The sequence below is a fragment of the Xiphophorus hellerii genome, chromosome 4 (assembly GCF_003331165.1).
Source record: "Xiphophorus hellerii strain 12219 chromosome 4, Xiphophorus_hellerii-4.1, whole genome shotgun sequence".
NCBI lineage: Eukaryota > Metazoa > Chordata > Actinopteri > Cyprinodontiformes > Poeciliidae > Xiphophorus > Xiphophorus hellerii.
The window spans coordinates 1,315,318-1,338,508 of NC_045675.1; the positions used below are offsets into that span (position 1 = coordinate 1,315,318).

General features: G+C 43.9%; 1 protein-coding gene across 7 annotated transcripts in view; it reads left to right on the forward strand.

Moving 5' to 3' along the window:
- The window catches only part of shank2b (SH3 and multiple ankyrin repeat domains 2b), a 166,514-nt gene that overhangs the window by 118,855 nt on the left and 24,468 nt on the right, over window positions 1–23,191 (forward strand). For all 7 annotated transcript variants that reach the window (XM_032561164.1, XM_032561162.1, XM_032561165.1 and 4 more), the window contains exons 15-17: window positions 1,825–1,906; window positions 7,329–7,411; window positions 11,461–11,585. In XM_032561164.1, the coding sequence (XP_032417055.1) occupies window positions 1,825–1,906; window positions 7,329–7,411; window positions 11,461–11,585 (290 nt within the window). The remainder of the gene's footprint in view (window positions 1–1,824; window positions 1,907–7,328; window positions 7,412–11,460; window positions 11,586–23,191) is intronic.

Consider the following 23,191-nt stretch of genomic DNA (forward strand, 5'->3'; position numbering starts at 1 on the left):
CCCCCGAGCTCAAAGCCACAATGAGACTGAAATAGGCAGGAAAACTGGGGTTAAAATGGGCCTGGAAGGAACCCAGAGCAGAATCAGTCACACACACACAGCTGACAGGACGGTGATACAACCACAGACGGAGCAGATGCACATGTTTTCACACAAATGCGAGTACTCTGTGTCCTGGTGAGACACATGGCTGCTGTGTCCCTGTTGATCTGTGACCATAGAAACCAGCTGACTGTTGCTATGGACCGCCGTGATGCCGGAGACGTCAGATCCCCTCGTCGCTCCTCATCACTTCCTCTCAGTAAAACAGAGAAAAAGAAAAGCTGGTAATCCTGTCTGATCCGACCCGATCGGACCTGAAACGGAACCAGAGAGAGGAGGAAGGCCTTCCTGCAGCGATGACCTCAGCCGCCGTCTCGGTGAACCAGTGACAGCTGGTGTGACGGAACATGTGAAGAGGGAGGAAGATGAGGGAAGGAGATGAAGATTAATCTGACAAACGAACGAGAATCCGACCGACGACATTGTTTACACAAACATCATGATGTCAAAGTGTTAAAAGTTTGTTTTAACAGACAACCAGATAAAGAGAAAAACATCATCTTCATGTTCCACCTGCTGCCTTTAGGGGGCGCCACTGAGGATCAGCTGCCTCCATGTCAGTCTGCTGTTTCCTCTTCCTCTGGGTCTGATGCACCAACCAGTTCAGCTCCAACCCTGAGACGACCTTCAGCCGGGATGAAAACCTCTCTGCTCTGGGTTTTCATCCACGGGTCAGGATCCGTGTGATGGGGTCAAGAGGTCAAGCTGGCCGCCATACCACACACTCGACACACACGGAGCGAACACGTCTGGATGCACTGGCACCATGTTTCACCACGGACCTGATTCTCCGCCAGCACCCCGAGAACCTAAAACCACCAGCATGTCGCTGCAGAGAACGTCTGAATTTTTATTCCATCTTTGTCCAGAAAGAGTTTATGAAACAAGATTTAGATTTTAATTTACTGCTTTGTGTTTGAAGTGAGATATTTCTGGACCCAACATGTTTTTGTGGCAAAATTATTTCACTGACGGATGGATGGATGGATGGAATGATCGTTTGTTGGATGGTTGGATGGTTGGTTGGTTGGTTGGTTGGATGGATGGATGGATGGATGGATCGTTTGTAGGATGGTTGGATGCGTTGGATGGATGGATGGATGGATGGATGGATGGATGGATGTATCGTTTGTTGGATGGATGGATGGATGAATGGATGGATGGTTGGTTGGATGCGTTGGATGGATGGATGGATGGATGGATGGATGGATGGATGGTTGGATGCGTTGGATGGATGGATGGATGGATGGATGGATGGATGGTTGGTTGGATGCGTTGGATGGATGCGTTGGATGGATGGATGGATGGATGGATGGATGGATGGTTGGATGCGTTGGATGGATGGATGGATGGTTGGATGCGTTGGATGGATGGATGGATGGATGGATGGATGGATGGATGGATGGTTGGATGCGTTGGATGGATGCGTTGGATGGTTGGATGGATGCGTTGGATGGTTCTTCTTCCTTATTCTATGAACCTGATCCGAAAGCGTCCGTCCGTTTGTCCCTGAGGGACAGACAGGAGACTCAGTCGTGTCTCCAGACCTGGTCCAGTTCTGGTTTCGGTTCTGTTTAAAGTTCTAGACCAACTGTTTGCTCAGCGTTAAACCTGCTAGCGTGTTGCTACTTCCTGCTTACTGCAGGCGTTTCCAGATGTTTCCTGTAAGCAGACAGGAAGTGGACGGTGGTTCTGATGTGGTTCTGCTGGGCTCTTTCTCAGATTCCCGAGCGGACCGGGCCGACAGACGGAAACTCTTCAGACATTACACCGTGGGCTCGTACGACAGCTTCGACGCCTCCAGGTGAGTTGAACGTTTGTGCCACCGATCCATCTCCGTCTGTCTTCACGTTTTGTCTCCTCAGAAAAAGGAAAATTGGTTGAAATGTTTGACCGAGTTCTGAGTGAACGGTTGGATCCTGACGCGCAGTGGTGCTGAGGTCCGCTCTCCTCTGCTGTCAGGTCCGTTTTAATACCAGCTTCAGCGGGAACGAAGATGGATGTGTTCTCCGGGTCGCAGCAGAAATCGAGTCTAATCCCGGCTCCGCTTTGAACTAATTCTGTTTAAAAGAATCAGTCAGTTTGGTGAACCTCTGCAGCATGTTAATGGGCTGAGTGGAAGGTTCTGATCCGGTCCTAGAGAACTCAGATCTCTTTCTTTAAAACATCTAATGTATAAACTCTGTTTCTGCGAACGCTACCGAGGAACAGACATGATTTTCTAACTTTATACAGACAAATGGGTCCAACGATACAGTCAGATTCAGATCTAATGAAGTCTATATTATTACAAATACAGTCAAAGTGAATTGATCGTAATTGCAGCAATCCCTCCTGAGAAAGCACATGGCGACAGTGGGATGATTTGGTGCCGTGTTGTTTAAACAGGAAGAGTCCTCCATTAGAACCAGGACCGGTCTCAGAGTGGGTCTCTTCAAAAACCGCTTTTAGGATACGGCTAACGTTAAATCGCTAACTAGTTCACTAACCCTCAAGTTGGGTTAGCTAACTTTAGCGAGTTAGCTAATTTTAACTCGCTAAATTGCTGATTTCAACATTTGTTGCAACACAGTATATCGCCCTCAAATGGCTCAAATTTGTCATTACACTCTGACATGTACAGTTCAAGCTTCAGGAAGTGATGCTTCATGACCTTTCACTCATGGTTTCAGTTTCATAGTTGCTGATTTTCCTAACTGACCACAGCAGGGCTTTGGTCACTGGTCACTTAGCGCTTTAGCATTAGCCATCACTAAATAACATGTTGGTGCAGTGCTTTAGCGTTAGCTAAACAAATGCTTAGCATGATTGCTGTGCTGGAGAAATGAAACTGAACCACTGGAAAAAGTTACAAGTTAACAAACTCATAAACTGATTGGGACTAAAATAAAGGAATTACAGGGATGAAAACTTGTTTTCTTCTAGAGATGAGCTGAAAGCAGAGTCCAGAACCGTTTCTGGACCAAGACCAATTCAATGGAAACTCCCAAAAACTTCTCAGGAAAAAAAAATTTAATTCCAGTTTTAATCACTGCAAACAGATTTTTCTAACAGAAAAATAAGTGTCAGTGCAGATGTTTTTCTAACCTATATGGAGTGATTCCATCATTTTGATTTATTTTTAAAGCTGGACTCTACAGACCTTTAAAGGACCGTTAGACCCAGAGAAATGATTCAGATGATCCGGTAACAGGGCGTTTCCTCGTTACTCTGCTGGATGTGCTCTGGCAGGACTCCGAGTCCGGAGCTCCGACTCCTCCATGTGGGTCAAGGTGAAGCGTGTCTGCCATGCATCACACAGCAGGGCTGAAGCTGTCGGCCAAATGCGGAACATGACGCAGACTCCAGGTTCTGCGACGTTCCGGGTCCAAAGGTTTCAGGGTTTTTTTCCTTGAAGGAGCAAACATCCCTAATGGTTGTTATTTTCTTTCTGAGACGTTGCTCAGGTTTTTTCCTTCTTTTTATGGAACGCTGTGGTCCTCCTGTCAAGCCTTTCTTTCCTCTTTAAAGATGTATGTGTGTGTTTTTTAGCTGCCAGTGGGGAAGGAAGGAGGAATTTATCTTCTTCAGAGTGTGGGTGTGTGTGTGTGTGTGGGCAGGCAGGCAGCAGGTCTCACACAGATGAAACCAGACCTGCAGGTAGACCCGATCGATCACTGACAGCAGCCCCGTAATCCTGACTAATGCACTTGAAGACGAGAACTGTGCGCTTTGTGCTGAATCTCTGCAGGTTAGAAGGCAGCTGGGACAGAGAGGGAGTGGAGACGTCTTCATCAGGACGTGTCCATGTTTACGTGCTTACTGTGATGTTTAGGAGGCGGCAGAAGCTGCCGTCATGTGTTATTTGGTAGAGGAAACCAGGAAATCAAACGAAGATATCCAAACTTAGTCAAATGTTTAAAAATGTTTCATTTATTTTGGCCTTGTCCACATGGCCAAAAGTCTTTATATAAACCAATATCCCCGTAACATTGTTTTATAAAATAATATTGTACACAGGTGGCTGTGTAAAGCCAGTTTTATTAATTTATTTTTAATTGTCTCATTCTATGTAAAACATGATGATCTCTTAGTTTATTCAGCCGTTTGTTTGCCAGGTTTCTGTCCAGCCTCCTGACCTGAAGATAATTAAAAATCTTTGAACAAGTTTATAAATATAGCAGTACAGCAAAAGCCATCATCAGCAGTTCAAGCTTTTTGCAGCAGGAATAAAAACTTAAAAGCCAGGATATTTCCAAAGGAAAGGGCAGGTTGTCTAAAACTTTGTTGGAAGTAGGAAAACGGGTCTAATTTCATTTTCAGCAGGAGAAACGAGTTTTCCCATGAACTCTCTCTCAGAGCGTTTGATGCTTATTGATGCAGGAACTCTCCTAGTTTGCAGAATGTTGCTGCGCTGCTGGCTGGACTCCAGATGTGAACCTCCATCCGCGCTGCATTAGCTCCCTGAGCGGTCCAGGATAAAACGCTGATGATGGCGGCGGTGTTGCTCAGTCACCAGGCACAAATGGATGCAGCCGGCGGGAAGGAAACCGCCACTGAGAGTACTCTGCGGAACGCCATTAACGGGTCACAATGAAAGGCTGATTTTCAGGCTTTCTTCTCATGTAAGGAGGGAGTCGAATAACTCACCTCCGGATCTCCAGATTCCTGATGTGGAGGGATGAAAATCTGACCATGCGGCTCAGAGAGCCGCTATAAATACCCTGCAGACTCCCACGGTGGAGCTCACAATGAGATGCTTCACATTTCCTCCCATGCATGCTGCACGCTCAGCTCTATTTGCAGCCTGCTGGCCCTCCCCGCTTGTTGCTGAACAACATGACACGTTGGATCAGCTTTCAGGCTGCTGGCCTGATACAGAGGCCAGATTTCAGATTAGCACAGAGTGTGTGTGCGTGTGTGTGTGTGTGTGAGGGAATGCTGTGAGGTAACCTTCGGTGCATCAGCTGGCCTCCTTCCTCTCTACACAGATTGCGTTGCTAAGGGAACAGTTGCTAGGACGGCGGTCACCGCTCTTTCTCCTCCTTCGTTCCTCCGTCTCTGTCTTTTCTCCTTCTTATCCCACGTGTCTGTTTACTGTAATCCAGATACAAGATGAATGAGGCAACCTTGCAGCAGGCGCCCCAAGTCATAAAAGCAAACTTAACCTTTGGTTCGGACGTCTCCAGAGCCCGAATGCACCATTTTTTCCTGCATGTGTGTTCCAGAAACGGCATGTTAGCAGGAGGGAGGTTAGCAGGAAGTGAACGGAGAGAATTCAGAGAAAGGATGTGAGGCGCAGCAGCGTAAAGCTGAGTCAGACCTAACGGGCTCCCTGAGCTGCTCTGGAGAAGCTGCTGCTTCATCACCTCATGGAGGATTCCTCATAAACACAGCTGCAGCTGCAGCAGCAGCAGCGGAGGCTCCAGCGCCACAGCTGCTGCTCACACACATCGCATGAACACACAGCCATGTTTACGGCTTCTAGTGTGCCACACAAACCGATGATTACGGTTTTATCTGCTCTGTCGCTGATGATAAAAGGACTTAAAGGATTTGTTAGCAAGCAAAGATTTAAACTGAAGCTTTTGAGGAAGCAAACATCCCAAGAACTCCTGAATTACAGATTATACTCTATTGGAAGTGAAGCTAATTATCAGCATTTTACAGCTGAATCTCAAAATGTCATTAAAAAATGTTTTTACCTCAGTGATTTATTTGGAAAAAGTCAAACTCAAAGTATAAAGATCAAGTACATTCAGAGCAACAAAATTCAAATGTGATTCCGAAGTAGATCAGATTAAAATATCAGATCAAAATATCAGATTAAAATATCAGATCGAAAAGCAGAAATATGTCCATGTTTGTATTCACTCCTTCTGCATGACTTACTGCAGTAATGCAGCGTGTCATGGAGGCCGACGTTGCTTAAGGTGTATAGGAATTGCTTCACGTTCTTCTCAAGGCTGCAACTTTCGCAGCAATTTCCTCCTTCCACTCAACTTTCTGCTAATGTGCCTGTATTAAGTACTTTGAACAACCAGCTTGTTTATGGCTTACCGTCCTTACAGAAAACGTTTGTGATCTGTGAATTAATGTCAAGACAGAAGCTGTGATCGGTTTGGAATATCTGACATTTCTGCATTAAAAGTCCATTTTTGTTCATTCTCATAACTTCCTGTTTCATTTAGCTGTAAGTCAATAATCACAAGTCAATGTTAGAATTCCAGAATAATGTCTCAGTTTTACAATTGATTTGCTAAAATAACTGAACTTTTTTAATGATTTTCTAATTTTGTTAGTAATTTTGCTTATTAACTTCCGATGGGAAGGAAGTGGATCATAAATGAACCCTTGGTCAGATCCCTGGGGAACTCCAGATGGGATAGAAATGGTTTTAACTGGTGAGGATTTGAAATTATGATAGTAATAAAAAGTGTTTTCAACTATTTCCAACCCTCTTTATTGCTTCCTGTAGGGTTTTCAGATTTTTGTGTCCTAGTTAAAGGCTGTAATGTAAACAAACTGATCCGCAGCTTTATTCTCAGTCATCTGCTCAGACAGGCAGACAGAGACACTTTTTAAGAAGTCGGTAAATGACTGTGCTGTCACCCACCCACTCCCACTCCGCTTATCTCTCCGCCGAGTCTGTTGCTGTGGTTTCTCATTGCGGAGTCTCCAACCGACGCCGCTCCACGCCGCTTCTCCTCCGCCGCCCTCCCTCCCTCCCTGCCCGCCTTCCCGTCGAGCCGCAGCCTTCCTCCCCGCCTCACCATGAGCCGCTGAGCCGCCTTCAACCTCCAGACTCATGTCGCGTCTCCTCGAAGGCGCCGCACTGCCGCACCGCCGCTCGGCTCCTCCGCAGCAGCGGCAGGAGCGGCAGCGGTAACCGCGCGGCAGATTCCGCTCCAGACGCAGCGGCTGCAGCCATCACCGTCGTTTCTTCTTCACTTTATTTTTATTTTCTTTATTTTCTTTTATCTTGTGGCTCGTCTTTTTTCCCGGAGATGCTGTCGCAGGGCTGCCGGGGCCGCGGCCGCTCGGGCTGCTAGAGCCAGAGGAGGAGGAGGCGGTGGTGGTGGTGGTGGTGTGGGGTGGGGGCGCCCTGCCCTGCCCTGCCCTGCCCTGCCCCGGCCGGACTAGCTCTCCTCCAGCAGCATGAACCTCCACTCGGGCAGGGCGTCCGTGGCTATGCTGCGGATGATGGGCTGTGCTAACGGGCGCTCTGCTCGGCATCTGCTCCACAGTGACTGCGTGGTGGATGAGAAGACGGTGGTGCTCCAGAAGAAGGAGAATGAGGGCTTCGGCTTCGTCCTGCGCGGGGCCAAAGGTAGGAGATTCACTCATTTATGGCTGTTCGTTTGTGACAGATTTAGTTAAATGCCAAATTCTGTTTATACCAACAAATAACTTGACGGCACAGCTGCTGTGTGCGTTGAAATCCAGATTATGACCCTAATTCTGTGCATGTCGGGCTGTTTGTGCCTTAGAATAGAAACCATGAATGCGGCGCTGCACATCAGCTGGATGTTTTCTGACCCTCCAGAGCTGCGTGACGTTAAACTCCTCTGGACTCTCTGACATCAGCAGCAGCATTTACACCTGACCTGCACGTTCCCCTCCATGCATCTGCATGTTTGTCTGTTTTAGGACAGAACGCATTAAATAAAAACGTCAGAAGCTTCAGTTTGTGTCCATAAATAACTTTACAGCGCCGATCAGCGCTGCACTTCTACACACTTTCATCTGGAAGAGTTAGAACGTCCAAGGTTAACGATTAGCTTTAAAAAGCTTTAAAAAGCTAATCTGGGGCAATTTTACGGCTGGAAGCCGTAATGAATCGATTATTGAAATAATCATAATCGGTTCATCGTTAACGAAAAAGGCCATTTACTGAAAGATCGACCCAATCAAAGCAGTAATTAAGATAAAGCTGAACTAAAATATAAACATTTTGCATTGAAAACAAAAAATCTCATTTGTCTTTAAATCTGTTCTACACTGAACTCCTCAACTTTCAGTTTTAGCTTCACCTGCTTCAAATTCTGTAAATTAAATCTCCGTTAAGAACATTTTTCTATCCAGTTACTAATTGGACAGAAAATTAGTAGACAGTTTTGTTAATCCACAGCAGATCAGATCTAGCTGCAGTGATGTTAAGTCCAAATGATTTCATGTTTTCTTTTACCTGCAGATGCAACAAATGATAAAACAGTCACTACAGGAATGCTGTTATGTTCATTTTATTATCTTAAAAATTATTTATTTGAGTTTTAAATTTATTTCTAATATTGTATACAAAGACTTGAGTGAGAGAATGAAAAATATGCGGAATGTTCCACTTTTTAATTTGATTAATTGATTAATTGTCAAAATAATTGACAGAGTGATTGATTACTAAAATAATTGTTAGCTGTAATTTATGTCCCTTAATCTACATTCAAACCTGAGTAAAGTTCTGACCCCAAATCACAAACAAATGCTTGTATTAACCCAGTTCATCTTTAGTTCATCTCATTGTCTTCTGGTAAAATCAATCTTGGAACAATTGGAGCACAAGAAGGAAACGCAAGCGATGCTGCAACATCATCATCGCTTGCTTTTCTGTCACGTTTCAGCTGCCAAGCTTTCAAACTCTGCTGGTCAGTCGTAGATTTCCTCAGTAAATTGACTTTCTCTGTCTTTTATGGATGCGGCTGGTATTGATGTTGACCAACATGCTGAAGTGGTGAATCACTGTGAAGATATTAGCTAACTACTTTTCAGTTTCACTGTTTTTGTGAATTATGTGGCGTAAATCTGCCACTGACACTTCAGAGCAACCAAACTAGGAATACACGATATTATCGGTATCAGCACCGGTATCAGCCGATGTTAGGAATTTGTATCTGTGTCAGTCTGCTAATTAAAACTGGGCCGGTATTAACAACATATTTTTATGTTGGTGAAAATACAGATTTTTCAGTAAAAATCTGTAAAAATTTACATTTTTCTGTTGAAAGGGGGCGTGGTCGTGTGGTATTTGTTTGGTCATGTGACCATGTGATTGGTGGGTTTTTGACTAGAGTAAGGAAGCAATGTCAGCGGTCTGGTCGGTTGGGAGATACAGACAATATATTGATATTGGCCCAGATTTTCAGATGGGTGGGTTCCTAAACCAGAACCACCGTCCATGTCGCGGTGAAGCAACACTCCATGACATCAGCACAGAGGAGGACTGCTGGCATGCAGCTCCTCCGGACACGTTTGACACGTCCCTGTCCACCGTCCTCTCAGCCCCCCTCCCAGCTCCTCAGTGCTTGTTGTGATACGAGAGGCACATCCAGGCGGGTTGAGGCTCCAGCAGGCTGTGAGATGGGCTCTAAAAATAGCTGGTTGGAGCTGCTGCTGCTGCTGCTGCTGCTGCTGCTGCTGCTGCGGCGTCGGTTTCTACGATGATTCTTGCCGTGTCATAATCCACGTTGCGTTCCACATTCGATTGGTCGCCGCCGCCTCTTCAATTGTGTCGAGAGGCTGTGTTTTTGTTGCTGTTGTTGTTGTAGATGCTTCTGTTTTTTAGCAGAGATAAAGAGGGATTTGCTCAGTAAAACCAGAGGAATGTTCCAGTCTGTGTGACACACACTGACTCCCACCCTGGAGCAGCGGAGCCGGCCCCGCTTACTGGGCCGGGGCCGAACACACAAACATGCCTTGATGCTGGAGCTGTCACATAGGTTCACATCCTCTTCCTAGCTCTGCATTACTACTCTCCTCTCCCTTTCTCTCTCTATCTCTCTTTCTTGATCTCCCTCTCTCTCACACACACACACGCCCACACACACACACACGCAGAAACATCACAACTGTGTTAAGAAGCTCCCATGAGATCTTGGGATGCGCTCGCGGTGTGTGTCTCCCAGTAAGACGGTGAGTTATAGGAAGTGTCACTTGTCACCACTGGTTTCTCCCAGCCGCAGGATTCTGTAACCTCCCCGAGAGCGGGCGAGCGAAGGGGGGAGAGGGAGGGCTGGGTTGGGGGCCGGTTCCACCCAGCAGGACGGATGGTGTTACTGTACTCACATCAGGACTACTGGCCTCTTAAAGTGACTTCTTTCCTCTTCTTAAAGCGACAGGATTGAGGGTTTTGCTGGAGTTCTGGTTTGGAGTTTGATGAAGCTGAGACAGATGTTGGGCGTCCAGATGTTGGGTGTCCAGATGTTGGGCGTCCAGATGTTGGGTGTCCAGAATCAAGTTGTTTACAAAGCCGTGGCTGGTCGGCTTGAGCGCCACGTTATACAGAAATCAGACCAACAGTTTCACTTGACGGCTCATTACAACCGTTTTTTATTTTATTGTTTTATTTCATTAACTCAGTAATAAATATGAATAGTTCATGTAACATGCAAAAGAAATAATGAATGACAAACAGTTCAGTAGAACTTTGGACCAATCAAATAGTCTTTAAATGACTTTTCCCGAACATTTCTCTCAATCCTGTTAGGAGACAGAAGCAACAGGAAGGAACTGCTTCCACTCTCTACCAAACACAGAGAGAAAAGGAACTTCTGATATGATTAATCTGACTGAATGTCTCCATTAATGGGATGAAATAAATCAAATAAATCAGTGTTGGTTTCCAGATTTATTTACACACACTGAACGACCTTCCTGCGTCCTTTAGACCCATCCCAGCTCCGGATGCCTCTAAAAGCTGCAGGATGGCAGACCTGGTGTTTACTAACAGTTTTTTACCAGAACCACCAGAGCTGAAAAAGAAAAAGTTGAAACTGTTATTCATGCAGGTCCTGATTTAAAATAACAATGCTGAAAAAAGTCTTCATAAAATGTTCTTGAAGGAATCCTGACCTCCGGCAAACAGGCTGATCCTGGAAGGTTGGAAGAGAAAACATTTAAATCAGATTCATTAGCAGAATATTTACAGCAGCAGAAAATTAGATCTAATCTGTCTGAAGTTTAATCTCCAATCTGCTGGATTTTAAATAAACACTCAATTTATGGAAATAAAAACCTCTAATCTTATTGAAACACATTTAAAACTGAGTTCAGGGGCGTGCTGTGGTGGCGCAGGGGGTTAGCACGCCCCACGTTTGGAGGCCTTAGTCCTCGATGCGGACGTCGCGGGTTCGACTCCCGGTCCCGACGACCTTTGCCGCATGTCTTCCCCCCTCTCCTTCCCTGTTTCCTGTCAGCCTACTGTAGAAAAAATACGAGCCACTAGCGCCGCAAAAACTCTTCGGAGAAAAAAAAAAAAGAAAACTGAGTTTAATTACCTGGTTGCCATAGAAACAAGTGAATCTGGTCGTTTCACACATCCAGACTTCACCATAGTTCAGGATTAGGTTGACCTCTGACCTTGACCTCTGTCCCTTTGTGCTGCAGCCGACACGCCCATCGAGGAGTTCACGCCCACGCCGGCCTTCCCGGCGCTGCAGTACCTGGAGTCGGTGGATGAGGGCGGTGTGGCCTGGCAGGCGGGGCTCCGGACGGGCGACTTCCTCATCGAGGTAGGAGCTTCCTGTTTACGTCTTCCTGCTGTTCGCTGAGCCTGTCTGCAGGAAAACTGATGGATTTTAATCCTCACAGAGTCGTAAGCTTCCTGAAGATGAACTTTGGAAACTTTTGAGTCTTTTGCTTCAATATCTGAGCCGGTCTTTTAAACTGGCCTCTTCAGACAGAGGAGAATAATCTGGTTCTCCTGCCTGTAGAAATGTGGGATTGTTCAGAGGTTTAGCAAAGTTTTTTACATTTGTTGTCCAAGTTTGGGTTTGAGTTTTTTTGTAGTGCAGTTAGCAAAGTTAGCATATCAATGTAAACGTCAGTTTATTTTCTGTAGATTTAGGAGAAGCTACATCTGCTCAGAGATTTTTCTACAACCAGCAGGTTAATGAGGCTGAAAACCTTCCAAGTTTGTTCCTCTGTGGTGGGTAAACTGGTATTAAACATGGATATATTTATATGTATTACTAGTTAAATAAATAAAATGAAAAACAAGTCACTTTTTAATCATGATGATGATACCATGTGGTTGACAGAGAAATCACTAACTGTGTTTCCATCAAAGATTTTTTTAAATTCGCATTTTGAACTAATGAAAAAGTTTGATAGAAATTCCAAATAACTTCTTTAATTTCACAAATTTTACTCTCACTTAAGGTAGTATTTGGCTTTTCTGAAAAAGGCTAAAGTGTAGATGGAAACATATTTGCAGAATAAATCCTGATGTAGCAAACGCTCCATCCGCCGGCGCCTTACCAGAGGCACGGCGCTCAGAAAGTCCAAACCTCTGAGCCGGGCTGCCTCCATTTCCCTGAGATGCGTTTATCCATGCTAGTTTTCAACTTCTGCTTCTGGTTTATTATTCATGCAAAGCGTCAATATCTGATGAAATTACGACTCTGATTTTGGCCAATAAAGATTTTTTAAAAATCACTGTCAGATGGGGGAAAGAAATTGCTAGAGTGGTTGGAAAAGTTGCTAAGTGTGGCAACTAAGTTGCTAAGTCACCATGCTCTGCCAGTCTCTCTGCTGATCTTCTGACCTTATGACCTTTACAAAGACCAATAAATTACATGGAAAATGAATGATGCTCTGGGATTGGCTGCTTTACAAATGGTCAAGTAGCTTCGTGCTAACGAATTTCAGCTTCTTTTCTAATATTTTATATTAGGCATAATATTTTAGATCTGCTCTACAAAAAAAATCATTTAATACTGAACAGCAAATGGACGGACGGATGGATGGACGGATGGACGGTTGGATGGATGGATGGACGGATGGATGGATGGATGGATGGATGGTTGGATGGATGGATGGATGGATGGTTGGATGGATGGATGAATGGATGGATGGTTGGATGGATGGATGGATGGATGGATGGCTGGATGGATGGATGGATGGATGGATGGTTGGATGGTTGGATGGATGGATGGATGGATGGATGGATGGATGGATGGATGGATGGATGGATGAATGGATGGTTGGATGGATGGATGGATGGATGGATGGATGGATGGATGGATGGATGGATGGATGGATGTTGGTCTAAGTGATTCAGCTCCATGATGGAGTAAATTCGACTTCCTGCAACGTTTATATTGTAACAAACTGAAATCGTGTTTGTAGATTTTATTTTCCTGTTTTATTAATGTAAACGGTTGAAGATGTTCTGACGCCTTGGTTTTTCGTGAGCTCATCGGTTCAGACGCTCTCCTGCTGTAAAAAGTTGAACCAGACCTAAAACGTGGGCTGAGGAGGTGAAGTGACTGTTTGTGTTCTGCTGGACAGATGCGGCTCAGAAACCCTGAAACAAACGCTCCGCCCTGCAGGCGCCATGATTACTGTGCGGCGCTGTGTCGTGTAAGCAGCTTTGGTCTCTTTGGGGTTTTTATCTTGTAGTGCAGTAAGGATTTGTGTTGATTAAAATGACTTGAAGTAATCTTCAGCTCTGCAGCGTTTCTGTGTTTCCAGAATGTGCTGCTGCCGCTGAATGTGAGTCAGTAACGCAGCGCCGCAGATCGTATCACAGCTGCTACGTTAGTCCGGGAAAATCACGTCGTCTATTTTGGGCTCGCTTTTTTTACACGGCTCCATAACGAGTGCGTGTGTGTGTGCGTGTTTCTGTGTGTGTGTGAGCAGCGGTGAACTGGAGATTGGTTTGTTTTGTGTTTCTGCTAAATGGAGCATCAAATGAGGAGAAGCAGGCTGCTTCTGCGTCTGCAGCTCATCCTCAGTCAGATTTAAACTTCCTCCAATATTTCCCTGAATTCCTCTTCCGTCATCGATTCGATCGGCTTCAGAACAAAGTGAGAGCTGCTGAAACGTTGCAGGACTGACGTGCTTTTAGAAAGCTTACGAAGACCTGACGAGGTTTGAAGCACTCACAGCTGCACAGCCTGCAGCTAGTTAGCCATGCATGGATCATATTTTACATAAACATGAAGCTAACGTCACGGCGAGCGCTGATTCTCTGCAGCCTCAGTTTCAGCTTTAAAGTGCAGCTCAGGTTTGTGTTTCATGGTCCCAAAAACTATGATGTCAGTGTAAAGAAAGAGGAACAGGAAAAATAAGCGTTAGAGTTTTTGTGAAGACGTAATTATAGATACAGAATATGAAGATGCTTTCATTTTTGGTCCTGAAATCTGAACACACCAACAGGGATGTTCTGCCTTTTCCCTGGAGCCGTGTTTCACATGCAGTCTCATTATTTTATTATGAAACTTTTAATGTGATTTTTTTCAACCTCCAACCAGAGTAGTGTGTTTGTCTAATTCACAAAGAGCTCGCAAATTTAACAAAGTTCCTCAAAGCAAACAGGATCTCTGTGTTAACAAAGTTTTCACACATTTAAATGAAATATAATGAATTTATTTAGAGGAAATCAGCGTCAGTACAGAAAACGTGATTCTGATGCGTTTTCCCTGATAGTCTGACAGACGCAGTTTGATTTTAGACAAAAACTCCAACATCTGTTCCATCTCCAGCTGCTCTGGCTCTGTTTCTCTCAAACCAACAAACTTTGAGCAACCTGAACACAACACAAAAACCTCTGAAGACACTGAGCGCAACTTCCTGCTTCACCAAATGGAAACAAGATGGAGGCGTCAGATTTTAGCAGTTGGAGGATTTCTGGCTAAAGACCAGGAGCCATTTCTCCTGCTAGCGCTAGGCTAGCACCTTTGTTTTGGTTGTCTTTACCCAGAATGCCCTGCGCTGTAGTCCACTTCCTGCTTTGGAGCAGTCTCTGGTCCGCTTGGCGTTCACATATTCATTCAAGCCGAATCAGAGTTCACTTCATCCAAACCCAGACTGAGGTTTGGAGGACCAGAGGTCAGAGCATTCAAACCTTCACAAACGGACTAGACTTTCAAGGCAAACGGCTTGGAGTTGGCATAAATGGGACTGAACAGAATCCTGAAGGTCCGGCGCCGTTTGTGACAAACGAAGCTGGTTTAGATCATCAGGCAGAGGAATACATCCGTTCCTTCAGATGAACCTGAAACCTGCTGATTTTATCCACATCATCCCCAGTGAAAGTTCGTCAGTTTGTGAACAGATTGAGGCAGGTTGTATCACAGTCTGCGAGAACATGGAGAGTTTTATGAATCAAACCTTCTGAAAGTAAAATGTTCCAGGTCTGGTTCCTCAGTCCTGTGCAGCTTCTGTATCTCACACTGGAACGGTTTGTGTAAAGTGTCAAAGTGCAGCTCAGACATCGTAAATATTCTAAAGACAGTTTATGTCAGAGTAAAGAGGTCCAGCAGTAAAGCAGCTCTTCCTGCTGTAAATAAACCGTACGTTTGCTCTTTGCTCCCCTGCTGCGACTCTAAAATGCTAAAAAGCACAAACAGAAGCTGAACGCTGAACTGCTGTGGCTCTGGGCCGAGCCAACGTGAAAGTGGGCGCCGTCCCGCTCCGTGGAGGTCAGGGCGATGCAGAGATGCCGTTTCTGCTCCAGCATGTCAGATCCGATGAGCGTCATCCTCTTCCAGTCCGGCAGCAGACGAGCAGCGGGGACAGATCTGACAGGTGAACGCTGCGTCCTCACGTGTTCGCCACATGTGCTGGTCTTCTGACTGTAACGGTCTGAAAGTCGACAGATTTGTACTGATTTCTGCTCCATCGCCTCACAAACACAAAGACAGAAATTCAGAAATGATTATTTATGTGAGCAGAGTTTAAAGTTCAACAGAGAAATGTGACATCCTTGGATGTAGCAGCTACTGTACTTCAGCCCAATGCATGCCTGAGTCAGGGCTGAGCTGAGCGTCAGCGCCGCTTTCCTTCAGAGCCTCAATGCAGCAGGCGGATCGGTGAACCTCGTGATTAAACTGTCGTTAATATCAGCCGGGTTCCTGCAGAACCGGCTCCACATCTTCACAGCTTTAGACTCTGAGTCAGCAACTCATGATGGACAGGTGAAACATTTTCAGGCCTTAAAATTCAAAGGGATTTTTGCCGCATGAGAAGGACTGGAGGTGTTGAAGCCAAAAGGTCAGACGGCTGGTTTGACCTTTCAGACAGTCTTTAGTCAGAAGTGAAGTTTTTCTGTTTATTGTCTCTTAGGTTTATCAAAATGATTTCTTCTTGCTAAATTCTGGAATAATATTAACTTTTCCAAATATTCCAGAAGTTGTCAATATTTAAAAATGCAGACAGAGGCAGAAAGTTCCAACAGACAAAACGGTTCGGCCTTCCTGTTATCCACTGGAAGTCTTGCTCTCTCATTCAGCCTGAATGAACGGGAGCTTCTCCTGAAATAGTCTCCTGCTGCTGCATTGGAAAACATGCAATTGTGAAAATATTAGTGACTTTGCCACGTTAATACATTACATTAACTCTTCTTCAACAAGAAACCTACAAGAAATGTGATTTTATTTGTTCATTTGGTTTCTGGTCCTTGGAAACATTTGAATCTCCTTCCTGTAAAAATTCCTGGCATTGATTCAGTAAACAGCAAAACTCTGAGGCAAGTGAAGAGATAGAATAGAATAGAATAGAATTCAACTTTATTGTCATTGCACTGTCACAAGTACAAGCAACGAGATGTAGTTTGCATCTATCCAGAAGTGCTCTACGAGATATAAATATTTATTTACAGATGTACAAGACTATGTATGTATGGACTATAAGGGGTTATAGCAAGAGATATAGATATTGTGTATAAATATAAATATGGGAGCTATATGCACAGATTATACAGATTATACAAGAATGTTAGGGAATGGATTATAGATAAATAATGGCAGATAAAATGTACAGGTTGTATGTGTGTGTGAAGAAAACAGTCCATGATGTGTGTGTGTGTGAGGATAGTCCATGTGTTATTGTTGTATGAGAGGATAGGGGAGTACAGTCCTTATAGTTTATGTTTTATGTCAGGAGGCGTTCAAAAGCGTGACAGCTGTGGGAAAGAAGCTGTTCCGGTGCCTGGTGGTTCTGGTCCGTAGGCTTCTGTAGCGCCTCCCAGAGGGCAGGAGGGAAAAGAGTGTGTGTGCTGGGTGAGTGGAGTCCTTTGTGATTTTCCCGGCCCTTTTCAAACACCGCTTCCTGTAGATGTCCTTGATGGCAGGGAGCGTTGCCCCGGCGATATACTGGGCAGTTTTCACCACCCTCTGCAGCGCCTGCCGGTCGGAGACAGAGCAGTTCCCGTACCAAGCTGTAATACAGTTGGTGAGGATGCTCTCAATGGTGCAGCGGTAGAAGTTCGTGAGGATCTCTGAGGACAGGTGGTTCTTCCTCAGGGTCCTCATGAAGAAGAGCTGCTGATGCGCCTTCTTAATGAGTTTGGAGCAGCTGGTCGTCCAAGTCAGGTCCTTGGAGATGTGGACTCCCAGGAACTTAAAGGTGTCCACACGCTCCACCACTGTCCCCTTAATATTGATAAATGTGTCACTATAGGGACTAAACTGTACATTAAATATTGATTCTTTATCTTAAATGCTGATATGTTGTGTGAATGCTGAAAACACCAGCTGGTCTGCTCAAACCTGAACAGATGACATGTTTGCAGAATGCATCCCCTGGTCTTTAAAACGCACTGACGTGCATTGAAGTCACGCTAGCAGGACAGAACATGCATGGATCTGCTCTCTGCACAAGCGTGCAGCTTCAGCTGCGTGTTTCTGCGAGTGTGTTTGCTCTGAAGGTAGATGGAGTGGAGCACTTCCTGGCTTATATAACGCACAACTTTGGCCAAGAGAGGGAAGTGTGACCTGGGTACCATGCAGATGCATCTGTCTACCCATGCCTCCAGGTGTGTGTGTGTGTGTGTGTGTGTGTTCTCCAGCATCTCCCTGAGGACTCCCTGCACACCCCTGACTGTCAGTTGTGCAGTGAAGTAGCACAAGCTGCCCTCACAGGGAGGCCTTCCTCTAAACCAACTGCATCTCTAAAGTCTGAAACATCTCATCCCGACGTTTCCGTTCAAACTTCTCATCCTGACGTTTCTGCTGAAGTTTAAGGTTTTCATAACCAGGTCTGATTGTAATTCACAAATAAGAAGAAAGTCTCAGTACTTCTGTTTATCCAAGTGTAACTAAAAGCTGATCCTTCCTCTGTTGTGTTCTGAGTTTATTCACATTGCAGTAAAACTTTCTGGTTCAAATATGTCAAATTTGGTCCTCTAAACTCCAGAGGGACACAATCGTACTCCTTAATATTATTTTATAGGTCAAATTAAAGCAGTTTTTATGTTTGCCATTAAATTTCATCAAATTCCCACAAAATCAACAGATCCCGCCTTTTTCGGATCTGGCTTATATAATTCATAATTCATCATTTTAAGTTCATTGCAAATTTTCTTCAACAGCTGTCAAAAACATTGACTGTTTAATTAACTCCCACCTGCAGGTGGCAGTGTTTCATACTCAGCCTTAGTTCACAATAGAGTTTCAAATGTCACATTTACCGTCATACATACGCATAAATACTTCTATATTAGCGTCACAAAATCAGTTATTTTGATTGCAAAAAATACTCAGAAATAATCAAGAAATTCTGCTGGGACTGATCAAAGATGTTCAATATTATTAATTTTAAGAAGAACTCATTGAATGCACAGCTGTTTATTAATATTTTAGCTGTTTTTAAGAGGGTTTATGTATACTTTATGCATTCTGCCCTTTAATAACAGTCATGATCTTGATAAAACCCAAATGAAAGTGAGTTTTACCTTCCTGTGTAGCTCCACAGATCTCTGGACTTACCTCGTTATTCGGGTCTGATGTTGTTCTTGCTTTCTGTCTCTGATCTGCTGCTGTTAACCTGAGCTGCACCGATTGTCTCCATCTTTATGTTTTAAATGACCAAACAGAGTTTATAAATCTCATTTAGACTGGGATTATCATGATTATCTGACTTTGAACAGAATAACAGAGAAACTAACTGAGGAGGTTTAATCATTTCTGAATCGTTTTTATCATTTTGTTTTTGTAATGAAGATCACTGATTTTGTTTTTGCTGTTTGTTTTTTTTTCCTGATTGATCTCGTTAAATAATCTACATACAGAAGAAAAAAGATGAGAAAAAAACAATCAGATGAGACAGAAACATTTTTGAAGAACATGAAATATCTTTATTTTTGTTACATTTCGATCACAGATGATAACTTGACATGAAGTAACGACGAGGCAGTGGTGGAGTAGAATAAGAAATACTGCCACCTGCTGTTAGGAGTTAGTATCACTAAAACCCAACATTTTTTACCATTTTTGTAGAAAATTCGCGACAAACACAAATTATGCGTTTGCACAAAAGATGTAGGGATTTGTTAATATTATGTGAATTTCTGTAATTACATAAAAACTGGAGGGATTGATCAAACCCAAAGTTTCACTAGAGATGCACCAATCGATCAATCGATCGGCTGATACTTGCATGTGAAACTGATCTGATCTGAACCCAGATCTGAGTCGCTCCACTCTTACCAACTTTATGGAAAATTTGTCATTTAGACTGTCTAATAATTAGTTTTATCTGTCGTCTGCATGTTTTAGTCTCAGTAAAACACTTTGTGTCACTAAGACTTTTAAAGTCTTAAAGCATTTCAAACACCAAGAGGTCAGCTTTAGTTGATGTTTTTATCTTTTCTAAAATTTATCTAAAAGCAAAAACCATAATGTCTGGAGTTAGTTTATAAAAAAGGATATTGTGACATATTAGCAGCTACAGCAAACTTACATGCATTTTTGGACAGTGTGAAGATTTAAATCCAACAAAAACATCATTTTCAGTCGGTCCAAATAAAGAAATGCATAATTTACCCCCAGATAGCAAAAGGTAAATCTGTTTCAACTCAACATTTCTTCACTGTTACACCAGAAACACAAATATGTGATGTTTTTTCTAATTCCTGAGCTTTATTCAGATCCAGAGGAAATCCTGTTGCAACTAGAATTTTGCTTTTTTACCTCAAACCAAAACCAAGTAGTTTTATTTGTCATGTTTCTTGTGTTTTGCATATTAATTCACATGCAGTCTGTCTGATTCATATCTTCATGGTTTCATCCAGTGTTTAGTGTTTGCATGTGATTTTTTAATGAAGAGGCGTTTGGTGGCTCAGCACCTTCCTGCTTCGGCTGCAGGCTGTTGCTGCTGGGATTACAGCCGCTGACCTTGACCCGGCGCCGTCCGACTGGGCGCCAGTTTGCAGTCTGTCCACTGGGTCAGAGCCCAAATCTGTTGCTCTGTTCAGCAACACAAGTGGAGCTGGTCTGAGTAAACGTACATTTTAACAAGCTTCTTTTATTGCCTCATCATTGTTAGTTAATTCATATTTAGAACCATAAGGCTGAATATTGGATAAAAGCAGCAGATGATGCGTTTTTGGTGCAGATTTCTGGTTCTCTCTGATCCATCTGCTCCACTGAAGAAGCTGTTTGCATTCATGAATTCATCAGCGCCAGACAATCAGCTGATGCTGTTAAAGTCAAACTGGCATGACTAATGAGGCGCCTAATTAATCAGTCAGCTTGGACCATGCATGTGCATTTTAATCACGTCTGTCTCAGACCTGCGTCTTGTTTTACAAGTGACACTCGTTTCATCTTCAGCTGTTTTACATCCTGATGTTCGGCTCTTCACTTCTTCATCAGGCAAAACATTTCTGTCAGTTTTTAGTTGAACTGTTTGTTGGGATGTTTGAGTTTATTTAATAAAACCAATAAAAAAATTCTCACAAAAGTCTGGTCACATAAAGAGCTGAGTGTGGTTTTATATTTACAGACAGGACGGTTGGATTGATGTTCACTTTTACCTTCATAAAGTTTAATCTGGAGCAGAACTTTCTGCAGCTTCCTGTCCTCCAACAGAGGGAAACTCTCTGAGCGTCTCCAGGATGAGCAGGAGACGTCGGATGTTTTAGTTCCAGGATGTTCCAACCTGTTTTACCAAACTCTAGTTTCCTAATCTGGCTGTTTTCTATCAAAATTACACTTTCAAGCTAAAAACCTAAATGCATAATATATTTTTATAAAAGTAGTAAAAATTTAAGCATTTTCATTCCTCAAATTCTGTTGAACAATATTTTAAATTGCAATAATAATAGTAATCTAGAGATCAAACATGAAGCCCAACATTTTTAAAGAACTAAAAAAACTTTAAATAACGTTAAATTTATGCAGCTTCTTATTTTTTCTTTCAGTCAACTAAACTTTGTAAAACCTCTGAGCTGCTGGTGAAAAATATAAATTCATTGTTTTTAGACAGTTCTGGACCCGATTGGTTCATCTGGTGCCTTCAATGTTTCTAGACAAAACAAACCGATTCTTTGTTTTTCACATAGTCCTGTCATGACCTTTGACCTTTACGCTGCTAACTGAGATGGAGCTCTTGGCTCATTTCTTGAACTGAATGGCCCATTTCTGGGGATGTTGGCAGGTTGTACAACCCTGAGCTGCTTGGAGAGAAAAACCTTCCAGAAAAGTTTGACTTTTTCTTCTTGTTTTATGAATTTATACCAAATCCATTTTCTGCTCTAAATTCAGATATTTTTCCACATTTCTGAATGTGAAGCAGCTTCACATTTCTCCCCACAGCCTTTAGACCTGAGTAGATTTAAAATGGAGTTTGACCAGGTTCTTTTTGTTTTCGTTCTGCTGATACTGCATTGTATTAAATCCAGTTACTTTTGGAGTTCTGCCAGGCGGCGTTCTGGGTCCTCCTCTGTTCACGCTCCCACTCTCGTTAGATAACAAAACATATTTTATCACTTTGTCTTTTTCTGATGATCACCTAAATCCTTTTAAAAATGTTAAAAATCGGGCGTGCCGTGGTGGCGTAGTGGTTGGCGCGACCCACATTTGGAGGCCTTGAGTCCTCGACGCGGCCGTCGCGGGTTCGACTCCCGGACCCGACGACATTTGCCGCATGTCTTCCCCCCTCTCCTTCCCCGTTTCCTGTCAGCCTGCTGTCATATAAGGGACACTAGAGCCCACAAAAAGACCCCCTGGAGGGGTAAAAAAAAAAAAAAAGAATGTTAAAAATCACCTAAATCCTATTAAAGGTTTCAAACTTTCATCAGCTTTGACCTTTGACCTGTAGAGACGGAGCTCTTGGTCGCTCTGAATCTGCTGCCATGTTTTCCTCTGTGGAATAATAACCTTCCTCTCTAGATAATGATGAACTTCAGATGGATTTGACCTTTGACCCTTCCCAGGCTGACGGTGGCAGCAGTTGCTGCTCTGACAGAAGTGATGATGTCATTGTGGATGGATCCGTTTAGTTTTAGTTTTTAATGAGTAAATAGTGAAACGTTTAGTGTCGTATTTTTGTTTCTCGCCTCTTTAAGACGAGATGAGCAGAAGATTTCTTCTGCTGCAGACGGTTTGTCCTTCGGCTCTGACAGGTTGTATGATGTCATCGTGTTTCCGTCTCGGTGGGCGTGATGTCACAGTTTCTGAGTTTAGAGGCGGTCCGTCGTCAGTTCTTTAATCGACTTCCTCTTCCAGCAGAAAGCTCGGTTCTGCTCTGAGCGCCACCTTCCCCACTAAACCACACTGAAGTCACATGGTCCTTAAAAATACCACATAAATAATTTATTTATGGGCACAAAGAGCAGCGGTGGCGGCCTGCGGCGCGCAGAGCTGCAACCTCCGCGCAGGTCACTGGGAAAACACGGCAGCGGAACCGAAGCTCCGGATCCGGGTCGACCCGGTTCCCAGCAGAAGCTCATTGATAAAACTCACTGTGTCCAATTAACTCCCACTTAATGATCCAGACAAAAATCCCTGAAAACATGGATGACAGGCCCAGCACCGCTCCCTCCTCCAGTGGTAGCACACGGCAACTGTCGCCTAGCAACCAGGAGGATGGTCGGTCTCCGTGTGTACACAGTGACAGTGTGAGATGTAGTTTAGTGGAGGACTCTGGGTTGGAGGTCAGAAAATGTTCACCCCCACAAACTGTTTCACAAAACAAACTTTATTATGTTTATTCAGATTTTAGGACTGAAAAATGCAAAGTGGTGCAGAAATGTGAACCGGAAAGAAAACGATGCTTTGTTTATTCATATTCAGCGTCGTGGAGACCAGCAGCAGGTCAGGGGGAGCAGAGTTAGCTCCCTAACATGTGGAGGAGCTGCAGGGATTCACCGCTCAGGTTGGAGAAACAGCCA